Here is a 13,837-nt window from a genome sequence, read left to right as displayed (position 1 = left end):
AAATAACTTTGTAAGCTCAAGTAATTCGTGACAGTAGGCGGTAAGTACAGAATATCACTGCCATATGATTGCGGTTACATCTTCACATCTGTTATACTCATCTTAATTGATTCAATTGCTTGCAATAACTACCAAGCTGTCTCTGTATTCGATAGCTTATATGTATGTTTGCGGGATATAGGTACTTTACACTGAGCACTGATGTCCACCCTGGACGCATCAGTCGTTATATTCGACACAAAGCACTGAAGTTTACACCGTTCACCGAACGGTGTGTTCTGAGCTCTGTGATAGTCGTTGTTCGGTCAACGGCTTTAAAATGGTAGCAGTAGCGGTTGGAGCAAATTCGTTGGTACATTTTTTTAAAATTTTGTAGTTATATTTTTATGTTTTTTTTAAAGTATTTTTTCCATTTATCTTCAATGTATAATGTATTTAAAGCATATTTTATTTATTAAATGTCTCGTAAAGTGTTCAAAATTTATGGGAATATAAAATAATAAAAAAGACAAATTTTAATTTAACTATTTCTACGAGAACTTATCATAGTCATATAAGAAATTAAATTTCAATAAAATTGACATAAAAATTCGTTCGTTTTGAATTATATAGCAAAGCTTGACTATTCATGGTATTGTATTTGGTTGACTATTAAATAAAAAAAGTACTGTCTATATCTTTTTTGTCCAAAGACATCTGCATCAACTCGACGAAAACAATTGTAATTCTTCAATCAAAGGTAAAAGTCTCTGTAACTTAAATCAGGTTTGTGATTCACGCAACCTTTTAAACCATGACTTACTCATATAACACCAAAATCAAGTCGTGTGTTAGATAATAGTAATATGATTGATTATCAAGGTTCTTCTCTATCAGTGTTGTGACGAGTGTTTTTTACTGGCCGTTTTACTTTCACTCACAGTCACGATCTTTGGACATTGACATTTAGTATTGAAATCTCTATAAATGCCTTCAATCGAAATTCTTGCGTTCAAAAACTTAGAATAAAACTCGACAAATCTTGGAAAAAGTAAGTGATACTACAACTACATTATTCACGCATAACTTAAAGCATTGATCGTTTCCAAATCAAATTCCATCATCTAACCATCTCGCTAAACGTTGTTTTTAAGTCATGTGATTGCTAGACATAAAAAAATGGTATTTGTATTGATTTGTATTGTCTTATTCTTACCGTTTTATAAGCAGAAGTGATCTTAACTCCTTCTTATCTCAGCCTTTCCAAATTGCACCTGTTATACTTTTTCCACTTTGTCCAGTCTGAAGCAATTTCAGTTTTTATATCATGGAAGGAGGATGTAATCCTAACATAAGTTGATTCATGTTTGATATTTTGTACTCGATTTCACTTTAATTGTAAAACTTGTTCTTATTAAGGTAAATATTCAATTTAACTTCAACAATATCGAAAATAACTTTTCAGTTCGTGGTCTTTGTTTTTGATAGCCCTTTTCGTGTTCCGAATCACAGAAGATTGAAACATCTTGTACTTTGAATGGCTGATTACAATAACAAGCTTGGTAATTATAAATAACAAGGGTCACAAGATGTTCCGACTTAATGTCTTGAGTGTTTAATTAAACCTTAATTTAACTAAACGAAAATAAAGGTACTTATTTTATTGATTTGGATGGATATTCAGATAGTGAAGAAAAAACATAATATGTGGCAGCCGCTCCGTTCCTCTCAGATTTTAAAAGCACGTGATCGAGGGAAGAACCAAAAGCCTAGAACTTATTATTTATATTTCAATATTATCGCTTAAATTAATTCAGCCCTTTTGCCTGAAATTATAATAATAAATAGATGAATCTCGGCCAAAAATGTAATTGTCGAATGAAGAGGAAATCCTTAAATCTGAGCTATGTCTTAACAGTTCATCTCTACTTTCACTTTCACGTTACTTCCTGAGTCATAAATAAAACACAAGTACTATAGATGTGAAGACTAACAAGTGTAATCGATGACCATTCTCTTTCATGATCTAAAAGTGCAACTCCCTGTTACATATAAGCTTTATTATGTAATAGAGCTATTGGATAACATTATTGATAATAATCTAGATGATTCAGAAGCTCTAACATTAATTACTAAAATATCGGTTAACAAACTTATTGCAATTTATTTTTGATCTCTGATCATGATACTTGAAGACGAAGATTAGAACTTCTATACTTTTAATCAAACTTTAATCAAAAAATAAATGCATTTGTAACGCGCGTTTGGTACCAGACAATGGGTGAAATTGGTAAGTAGGTATGCTGAACATTTTCACAAAATACTTACCTAACCTGGTGTGACTTGTAAGTATTTGAATCTCAAATTCATCATTGAGACATACAGCTGAGCGTGGCCTTTCAGTATATTCAAAACTGTTGGCTCTGTTTATCTCGCAAGGGATATAGACGTTACTATGTATGTATGTAGAACGGTACAGAAATCCAGTGTATCTACGAAACGCTCGCCGGCGGAACTGAGGAAATAAACCTTTGGAATTAGATTTTGCCCGTGAATATTTAATTATTCCAACTAAACACGTCGAAATGAGAAAACTGTATTGATAAATTCATATTTTTCACTAGATAACTATTATAATCATGTGTGAATAGATAGCGGGGTTGTTGATGATAGTAAGCAATAGGAATGTAATACGAGTAATACCTGTAGACTAAAATAATATTTTGTTAAAGTATTGCGTCGACTTGATATCCGATGATACCAAATTGAAGCTTCATAAGTTCTAACTGGCATGAGTATAGCAGTTTATCGTTTTAGTAATACTAAAGTAAAGAATAAAATATAGCCTAGCGGTTACATAGGTCTTATTACCAAAATGTTTTTGTTGAAGTGACCAATGACTTTCTGTTGCACTGCCCGCAATTAATATCAACATACATACATACATACATAAAATCACGCCTCTTTCCCGGAGGGGTTGGCAGAGACTACCTCTTTCCACTTGCCACGATCTCTGCATATTTCCTTTGCTTCATCCACATTCATAACACTCTTCATGCAAGCTCGGCGGTTAATATTAAGATTTTTAGAATGTCCGTTCCAGAAATTGTTCACCAATGGCGTAGACCCGTATCTGACCTGACCTCTTGTTTGATTCCCTCCAGGTGTTTGATTTATCCAATTTCGTATTCACTTTGCTGTAGTACACTTCAATTTAATATTAAGATCCTCAAATATCTGTGGCCAGATCTGCCGAGTGAGATTATCCACGAGGATTCCAGATTAATCGTTTCGCTATTTGAATTTGGAATTTGATAGAAATTTCTCGCTAAATATTGCATAATTATTATATGTAAATTTAACGAAATACTTTGAGTAAAAATTAGAAGTTTTGTTAGAAATATAGTCCTAACAATGAAATCATGCGTTTATTAATTATGATGGCTTTTAATGTCATTTTCTTCGTTGATAGGAAATGATTTGACACCACATTCAGGTAAGTTGAAAAGTTTAGTTATTATTTAAATGCATAGCAATACATCTATGTACATGTCAAAATTAGGCACGCGCGTTACAAACTTCCTTCACTTTCTTATGAATGATTGATGTAAAACAGCTTTACCTATATTTAGTCTGTGTTTTTATTAATTAGTTTACAATCTAAAAAAACAAGCAAAGAGAAGGTTTACGTAATAGTAGCAACGATTTGATTATACTAGTTGTTGTACCTGTTCCGCACTTAAGATGCGACTTTCTAAGCAAATACGAGTACATGTTTCCCCATACTTGGTGTCTCCAACTTGCCTGAGCAATTGCTTTTGCAAATATAAGCTTCCGAGTGTTGTGTCAGAAAAACGATTGTTATAGCAGAACTGATGAAACTGACGGTATTTTAAATGAAATATTTATTTAACGGGTTTAGTAGTTTATTATTAGGATTATTGAATAAAATGGTTGCCTATGAGCAATTATGCGAACCGATTCCAAATAAATGCAATTTGGCTAAGCAAATATATCGTTCTACTTGAATGAATAAATTCATACATACATACATATGTATGTCTAATTTGTCGTCCGGAATTATCAATTTTTTTAACAAATTTATATCTCTTTCTTATCGTAACATACATATGTATATGCATTCTATTCAAAACTATCACATCACAATAGTTCATTACCATATTTTCTTCAAAAAAATGTGGTTTATCAACGCCCCGGCTCTATACGAACAAACTTGGAAGACACCAGGTATTCGACGCACGTATTTTTGGCGTCACGTAATTACAACCTTAATTGACGGCGGGCTTACTAGGCTCTATAATAAATGCCTCCGACGGAATAAGTCTTTGAAATATACACTCTTCAAAGCTTTGATAATGATTGTTCTGTGTGTATCAGAAAATGATTTGGTAATTTGAAAGAGTGCATGAGTGAGTTTCGTGTCAAGTTTTGTAAATATCTCGCGTAATGATCTCAGGATGATATTATTATAAGAATATTGTATAAAATGAAATTGAAAGAGCACTTTTTATATGTTTAGGTATATATGTTTGTTTTAAAAATGTCTTTTTTTCCCGAAGCCATCTTCAGTTATGAAGTTTGGCAATCGTAAATGGTATCAGTACTTTGGAGTCATTGAAATGTAGTTGATTAAGTATCTATAATTTAAAATATTACTTTGTTATTGTTTTGCAGTCAATATTAATTTTAATCAATTTATTAGTATAAAGTTACATATGTAAAAATATTATATAATCGTGACAGAAATTATAATTTCGTAGTCCCATATTATCGTATCCATTGAGTCGTGCAGTTTCTCTTGATCAGAAATCTACCCGGCAAGGAGAGAACTAGACAGTTTTTGGTATGTTAAAGCGTGGGATGTCACGAATGTTCGAAGAACAAAAATAGATATCTAATAATAACTCGATCGATTGAGGATCAGTTCTTGTTCTGTCACGATTCCCAAGATTATGATCGTAGCATCGCTATTTGTGACTTTCGAAATAAAATAAAAAACAGTGGATTACATCGGAGTCTTTACTAAATAAAGTAAAAATTAGGCCCAACCGTATTATCAAGAAACGTACGTACGTACGTACCAGGAAGAGAAAAACGGTCTTGTTCTTATCCGTCTTTTGTCCCACAGCTGGGTTTAAAAAAAACGGAAGAAGTTTATAGGAGTAAAGTTTCCCCTAGAACATACTGATATAATTCAAAATAACCCCCGCGGGCAGTAATTATACTACACAACGGCTGTGAAAGATATCCTTTTTCATTATTCATTCAATTTTAAGCCGAGACAGAGAAATCGTATCGCAAAATTTATGTTCAGTACTTTGTATCTTGACCCGGACGTAAAGGCTAATGTTGTTGCTTCAAAGGAATAAGAAGCTTATGTCATGCTACAAATAAGGCGATTGAACGTTTTTCAAATGACGCATCCAATAAGATTTTTGTATCATTGAATTGAATAAGAATGAATAAGCGCTCGCTTTTATTTATAAGTACAAGTAAGCAAGATTTTTTTCCTCATAAGAACGCTTAGATAATAAGATGTAGGAAGTTTTATATCCATATAAATTCCACTCGTTAGTCTGAAATTGACACAGTCTTTTTCGAGGGAAATTCGAGAGCCGAACAAAAGCTAGTTTCAATTTAAGGTATTGTCTTGAGGTCTCATAATTTCACCTAGCCACCTTTATATGTTTGTGGGATAATGAAATATCCATCCGGCCATACAACCGTGGTTTATGGGATTACACGTTGTCAGACATACTCAGTAACCTGTACTTAGGTGAACGGTATAAGATATTAACCCTTACATGACCATAAGATATCCAAGACGAATTATGAGTGTGTGATTATTTATTTTAGTTTAATTGCATGTAAAAAAGAGAAATAATACTGAAAATAATTTATAAATCAAACAGATTTTATAATATTTCATGGGAAACATTTTTCCCTATGGGCCATATGGGTAAATAAAGAAACAGTCAGGTTGATTTTATAAACTCTTATTTATTAGTGCCTAACATAAAAAATATAAATAAAAATGAAAAAAAAATGTTAGTTGTGGTACTCCGCGAAACAATTTCGGGTACTTGTGTAACATAAGTGTACATTGCACATGACACATATATTATATGTCCTATTTTCTATGCGCCGTTTAGCGCAGTTGACACACCTTTTCATTTTCTCAGCTTTTTGCATATTATGAGCTGGTAAGTTGCGTTTGTTGCCAATACGTAACTTTTCAGAGGACACTAAAGTTGGCCTAGATCGCTGCCTGCATGTAAAATTATTTATTAGACCCCGTGCTATGTGCTGGCGAAACTCTAGACTAGTCAAAAGTGGCCCTTCCACTCGGTGAGCTTCATGCAACTTTACGTAGACTAGATACGCATTATTCATGGCAATATCTAGCATATCAAAAAATAGGCGCAAATAATATTTAATTTTTGCTTTTCGATCAACTTCATAACAGGCTTTGCGCTGGTCCATGAGGTCCACACCACCCATGTATTTGTTATATTGCATAACTACCTCCGGACAAGTAACGTTTATTTTTTGGGCAGTTCCTGCTTGCCTCCTCTTTATTGTACTAGTCTGCACTGGGGATATAAAATTTGTCAACATGTGAACTGCTTTAGTATCCATCCATTTGGTAAATGTTATTCCATTTGAACTTACAGCATAAATGTTACCTCTTTGCATACTTTTATCCGTCGGCAATGATTTGGGCACGCTTTTTCTATTTGTGCGAACAGTACCACATGCTTTTGTATTCTGAGTCATTAGTTTATGTTGTAAAGCAGGCGAATTGAAAAAATTATCAAAATACACTTCGCAACCTAGACCCTTTAGCTGTTCCGATAGACTTAGAACAACAGACTCGCCAAGTCCGACTTCGGTGTTTGTTTTTTTGCCCGTGTACAGATCAAATTGGTACAAGTAACCTGTTGAAGACTCGGCTCGACACCACATCTTGAACCCCCATTTTATTGGCTTATTTTTGATGTACTGTTTCATTATGTTATGCCCTTTGAATTTGATCATGTGCTCATCAATAGATTGTCTTTTTGAGTTATTCATTGCTGCTTGAAAACATAAATTGAAGTGTTGCATAACGGGTCTAATTTTGTATGCTCGATCGTTTGATTGCCGGTTATTATCATTATCACTAAAGTGTAGATTTTGACGAATTTGCTCAAACCTAGTTCTAGGCATAACATTAGCGACGAACGGGACACTCATGTCTTCATCAGTTGACCAGTAATTTCTAATGGTTGGCAAAACATGGTAACTCATAACAAAATTCATGCCCAAAAACGCCTTCATTTCGTCAAAACTAACAGTAAAAGGTCTGCCATTCTGTTGTGCATATTTGATACTTTCTTTTACTATGATATCAGATACTAATTGATCAAGTTGTGTAACTTCCATGAAAATCTCCATTGGTAACAACATGCCCTGCCGGTCAGAGAGTATATTTATACGCCCAAATTCATACTCACTTTCATGAAACTCGTGTGGTACGTATGAGTTCTTTCTCCAACCGAAAATAGGGATAGTTTCTGAAGAAGAAGATAACGCGCTTTGATTGTTCTGGTCCCGTTCATTTGAAACGGAATCTTCAATAACAACTACAGCAGTCCCATTTTCTACATCTTGTTCAATAAACTGTTGGTCTTCTTCGTCTAACTGTAGGTCATCTTCTTCGTCGCTATTATCCGCCATCAGCAGCTGTATTATATCTTCATCACCAATATGAAATTCTCTACAACCCTTTCTAGCCATTTCTAGAAAAAATATAATATACTATTAGAAAAAAAATAGTTTGTAAAATTTTAGCGTATTCCTGCTAATTTCCACTCAATCATAATGAAGCATCATAATATAATAAGTCATAATATAGCTCTCCTGAATAGTCTAGCTTTTTGTTGTGTAAGATTTTTCATTATCGGTTTAGTATTTCCGAAGATTAGCCCTTACAAACAAAGTTACAAACTAACACAATACCTCAGAAATACTACACAAATAAATACTTTGCGGACCACAGGGAAAAATATTTCCCATATAATAAATTGTTATTTTCAGTCACTGCGGCTTATTATCTGCAATTAACATTATTATAATATAAAATTGTACTTACCAAATTATAAAAAACTCGGGATAAAACAAAGTTATTTTATTTTTATTATTTTACAAAAGTGTAAAATAAGCAGACGTTCCGCCCGCGAATATTCAGATATTAGCGCCAAGAAATTTTGACAGTTCTTTTTTTTTTATGCGTTCAGAAATACATTAAAGGCCTTGAGCATACGTTTTTATATGACATAGATAAAAAATATTATTGACTAGGCAGTTATTGAACAACAGATTACGAATTTTCCAAAAGGGAAAAATGTTTCCCTTAGTCTTGAAAGGGTTAAGGTGAAATTGTGCGAGGTACCTCTCAGATGGAGAAGTCGGACTGAGTTGAGCTGTTAAGGTGACGCCATATGTTCTTGGTCTGATGGTATTCTATTCTTAATCTCCCTTCATCATCTTTGCGTTTTTTTTTTTTGATGCATCCTCCCTGCGGCCATGTTTAGGTTTTGTTTGGAAAATTTTCAGAATTTTTATCGATCTAAGATTTATCTTATTTATTCCCTTCTCATTTTCTAACATAAATATAAATCTAAGTAAGACAGTACAGCAAAGTTTCTTAGTTAAATTATATTTATATTGGCAGGTGTCAGTTTTTAAATATTTATGACAAATGCCCAAGTCTATATTTCAATTAAAGTAACGTAATAACAAGAGAGAAAGGGAGAGATAAAAGAAAAGATAAGTAATATAATTTTATTTTACAATAAGCAAAAATATAGAAAGAAAATGGTCTGAAAATTCGAGATTCAGACTCAAATAAGTGTTTCCACTTACTAACCTAGATTTATAAGCGTCTTTATTGAAAGCTGAATCGTTTTTTATAATCAGCAGAATTTCTACTTCAAAGTATAATAACATCTTAATAAAGAAGGTTTGAGCATCGTTTTGTTAAGAGGAATATAGCAGAAGCAGCCTTAGATAGAGCTTTGGTGTTTCAAGTACTATGCAAGTAGAATGGGTTTGTTCTCAATGGTGCTACAGTATCGCTTCCATTATTAACGAAATATTGTGTATCTAACTTCGCCCGCACCCCGGCATGCGTAAACTACAATTCCTGTTTTTAGTCACTGTGAAGAGTCTGTCACCATTACTGGCTACCAACAAATAAACTCATTTTTGCATTTACAATGTTAATTGGGGTTGGAATCGTTTTAGCGGTCGGTGACAACTTCCTGTATCGTCCTCTTCTTAATATAGAAATTTATTAAAGACCATTTATGAAGTTAGCGCATTAAAAGGTAGATAAGTATGGGTAGCTTACTTTTATTTGCATTAATTTACCTAATTGAATTCATTAAATTGTTTAAAAAAAATATTTTTATCAATGTTAACAGGATTGCAACGATACATTTAGATTTCATTAGAAAGCCATTAAAAGGTCTATTGATATAAAATCTAACGTGTATCACCTGTACTTTGCGGTTTCACTTTAAGATTACAGATACAAATCAGAATCAAATTTTACGTTTAATAATGAAAATTATCATTTTAATATCAGATAGTTCCAAAGCGAATAAACTTCAAACTTGGCAGGGGTGGGGATGAATAGTCGCGGAAGGGGAGGGGAGGAGGGAAAGGTCAGTTGGTTGCCTCACCGGAATGCTTGAACTATGCGGTCTTCCTTGCCAATAAATACGACCTCTCTTATTAAATATTGCAATATAGGTACTTATTAATAAACCATCACGTAGTTTTGTGGTATTTTGATCATGTTTTTACTTAGGTGATGAACTTTTAAGGTATATAATTATGGTGATTAATGGTGGTGAAAAAAAAAACATTATGTGTTCCATCTGATATCACGCCTTTTTTTCCGGAGAGGAAGACGGAGACTACAAGTTGCCACATGCCATGATTGAACTTATATTTTAGGGACACTTATGGAGATTTTGCAGGGTGTTAAAAAAGAGCGTGTTACCCCATCCCAAGATTCCATTCGTAAACCTTGTATCTTCTGTGCTTCATCTATATATTCATCTTTTTATATACGCTCTCCGGTTTTAATTTCTTCTTCAGTTTTCATCAGAAAGTCCTACAACTTTAATAATTATGTAACATAAATCATTTTTAGGTAATTCAATTGCTTTTGTAAAATCAGTTGATGAATAACACCAAAGACATATTACGCCAACATTACATGTGGCACACGTTGGAAATCAAGTTAATTGCTGTGGCTAGTGGTAAACCAGCAGACTATTATTATGGTTAATTGGACGGATTTTGACGGTGACAGACGTATCTGTTATGTGTTGTCCACACTATGTCAGCGAGTGTGCGTTTACTGGGTTTTTAAATTTTGATATATGAAATTGAATATATGGTTTAAATGTATTGAAAAAAAAATGGCCAAAATCCAAAATGGCCGCAGTGCATTACAAGTCCCGTGGGAATGGAAACCCGATACAAAAATAGTTAATTTAAATCAGCTCTTTTCCAGGAGTCTATATTTATTAAAAAATGCTGTATTGATAACGATGAACATAATTTGAAAGATGGAAAATCATCCATCTTTACAAAATTATGTTCAGTGTTCACATCGAAATTTATCCTGCCATTAACATCCAATTTTATTACGTTCGTTTGATCTTCGTTTAAAATTTGTTGCTGTATCAATTTCTATTCCTACTAATTAGACCCATCAAAAGCGCCTTCAGAAGTCAACATCGTTCAATTACCAGTTGATTATAGTATTAGTAATCGATTATATGGTATTGCCTTTAGGCATAAATTGTCGTAAGTACAGAAATATTATAACGAAGTCATGTTGTTGTTGTATCAAGAAGAACTAGATAATGGATTTAGCATCAAGTCCGCCCATTGTATCAACATTGTTTGTCCAATAAGGTTTAAATAAATAAAAAGTAAATTTTCCTTCTCCAGTCTAATTTTTCTCATCGCTTAATCTTTGTTCTTAACTGTGCCTCGTTTTATTTTTTGTGTTATATAAATAGAATGAAATGTGAATCCTCCACGCACGAAACGAAACATCCAGCTGATTTTCATTCTAGTTTTGTTAATTTTATAAACTGTTAATCTAGGACAGTACGTTGATATCCCTGTCAATTAGTCATTTGGTGTCGTTTTTTCAATGAAGTTTATTAACTGGCATTAATACCCTTGAAATAAATTCAACTTTTTTGAGCCAAATTTATTTTTATTCTCATAAGAAGTCTTATCTGCTTTTTATTCAATTTATGCCTCCATGTGGAGGCAAGGGGCAATTAGAAGAGCAGCTGTTGCTCTGTTAGCAATATAATTATGATCACATTCTGCTGCGTTGTTCTTGTAATACTGAAATTCAGAATTGTATTCTGTATTAGGAATATGCTTTTCTACATAATGTGCTTGTAAGATGCAAGCTGAAAAAGATGTTTTCGTTAAAAATGTATTCATTGTAAATTTATTTGCTGGTTGTTGTTTCTAAAGCAAACATTTTCGGGTAGATGCAAATAGACATCGTTTCTTTTTAATTTATTTTAAGCTCTCAAATCACAAAAATTAAACAGAGTTGGTAGGTAGTGGTTTTGAAATGTATAGCATTTATATCACATGCTTCTATAATTTTTCAAAGAACTATTAAATTAATTCGGATATCTTCCTTCTTTCTGTGATACCCAAATATATTTATCACATTTAAACTTGCTATGGGTAGGCAGAGTCAATTAGTCACAAGACTCGAAGGCCACCTTCAGCTGAGTGGCTTTAATGAAATCTTAATTTCGGATTGAATGTCAATCCAGATAATACTCTATCACTGTTAAATTAAAATCCCACGGGCTGAAAGCAATCTCAACCGGAACATACCATAATAAGCATCTAGACTCGAACCTGTGACCCCAGTGAATCGACTGCGGTCATTGCGAGTCAGATACCGTAAGATCATTACCCCATTTGGGTACCATTGTTGCTTCCATACAAATACAAAGGAGCATTGCCAAAGAAAACTATGTTGAGATTCAATGCCGTAAAGGTTAATTTCATAAAGTTGGTGGAAAGATGAATACAGGTTTGTGCGATAGTCAGTGGTCATCAAATAATTGCTTGAGATGGGTGCTCATGCGCATGTAATGGTGTAATAATTTAGATCAATATCGTCATCCTCATAGCGTTAGTCTCAATTTTGGCATCACCTTTACTTTTAGGCTATTTAGCCTCTACCTACATAGGCATACCGACATAATATCTGTGAGTTGACACGTTTGTGCTGTCGGGTTTTCCCATATTATATATTATCAATGAATTTCTAAAGAACTTCATACTACCTACGCATCGTATTAGGTAAAAATATATTTTCAATGTATACATTTTCCGTGAGCTTTTATGGTTGACTGGTATGAAAGCCTTATCTGATGAAACAGCTCGCAATAAAAAAACATCAATAGAATTATCAATCAAATTTACGTTAGTGGGCGACATGAAAGAAGTACAACATAAGATGATTTACAAGTAAATGTGACTTACAATAATATTAAAGGATTTACATACATACATATATATATATACACATAATACACACAACATATATAATCACGTCTATATCCTCTGCGGAGTAGACAGAGCAAACAGTCTTAAAAAATCTGATAGGTCACGTTCAGCTGTTTGGCTTAATGATGGAACTGATATTTAAATAGAGACAGGTTGCTAGCCCATCGCCTTAAAAATAATCCTATGTTTATCTTCCTCTTAGTTGCCTTTTACGATACTCATATAATTAATTACCTAAAAGATTATCAAAGCAATTCTTAAACAAATAACTATGTTATTATTTAGAATACAAGAAATAGAAACTGTCAAACGTATTTATAACATTGCAAATAAATTTTCAAAAACAGAAGTAAAAATAAGATTACGAAGAACATACAAACATACATTTTTTAAAATCCAATTCAAATTTTTAACTACTACTTATTTAATTAATCAGCTTAAATTAATTATTTGCTTTATTGGCACAATCTTATTTATATGTAAATATAAAAAAAAAACCTTATTTGTACGTATATTTAATTATAAAAATCTTAAGTAGCATATCTTGTAAATGACTTGTTGCTCACGTAAGCCTCAATTTTGTATGCGATCCTCTTAATGTCAGGTTGGTTAGAAGAGATCCCACTTAGGGATACACCCGCTTTTGTACTGTACAACTGTTTTCTATTTGTAATGTGCTCCATTATTGGACAATAAAGTATTTACTTACTTACTAATATTGAATCTAAGCAAGGTTAGAATGTATTATTAATGTACCACACTGAACTTTGCACACCAAAGTTTATAACTTCTCTGCCAAATAGTTATAGCGTTCGTAAACCTTCTTAAGTACTACTCGACCGCCATATTGTTGTGTAATTAAAATCAACTCTGTAGTATAATATGAATGTAAATTAATTCAATACTTGTATTTTACATTTTGCCGTGTGGTTTACGGCACTTTAGAATGGAATAACTCCATATCTTTCTCAGTGGGAACTCGGGATTCCCCATGTAGGTGATGGGCTAGCAACCTGACACTATTTGAATCTCAATTCCATCATGAAGCCATAAAGCTGAAAGTGGCCTTTCAGTCTTTTCGAGACTGTTGGCTCTATGCCGTAAGAGATATAGACGCGATTATACATATGTATGTATGTATGCATCAGCATCTCTCCCTCTCACTCTCTCTCTCTCAGTTACACTTTGTTTTAAGTTAAGTTTTTTTTTCCATTTAATC

At 33.1% G+C, this 13,837-nt stretch overlaps 2 protein-coding genes across 2 annotated transcripts in view; one reads left to right on the top strand and one right to left on the bottom strand.

Annotated features, from left to right (window-relative positions):
• Positions 1-13,837, top strand: part of LOC106129267 (putative polypeptide N-acetylgalactosaminyltransferase 9) — a 134,855-nt gene that overhangs the window by 39,946 nt on the left and 81,072 nt on the right. The gene's annotated exons all lie outside the window — the stretch shown is intronic.
• Positions 6,049-7,779, bottom strand: LOC106129390 (piggyBac transposable element-derived protein 4-like). Its single transcript, XM_060947413.1, has one exon. The coding sequence runs from the start codon at positions 7,777-7,779 to the stop codon at positions 6,049-6,051; it is 1,731 nt and encodes a 576-aa protein (XP_060803396.1).

The sequence above is a fragment of the Amyelois transitella genome, chromosome 13, assembly GCF_032362555.1.
Source record: "Amyelois transitella isolate CPQ chromosome 13, ilAmyTran1.1, whole genome shotgun sequence".
In the NCBI taxonomy this organism is placed as follows: domain Eukaryota; kingdom Metazoa; phylum Arthropoda; class Insecta; order Lepidoptera; family Pyralidae; genus Amyelois; species Amyelois transitella.
This window is presented reverse-complemented; position numbering and strand designations above follow the sequence as displayed.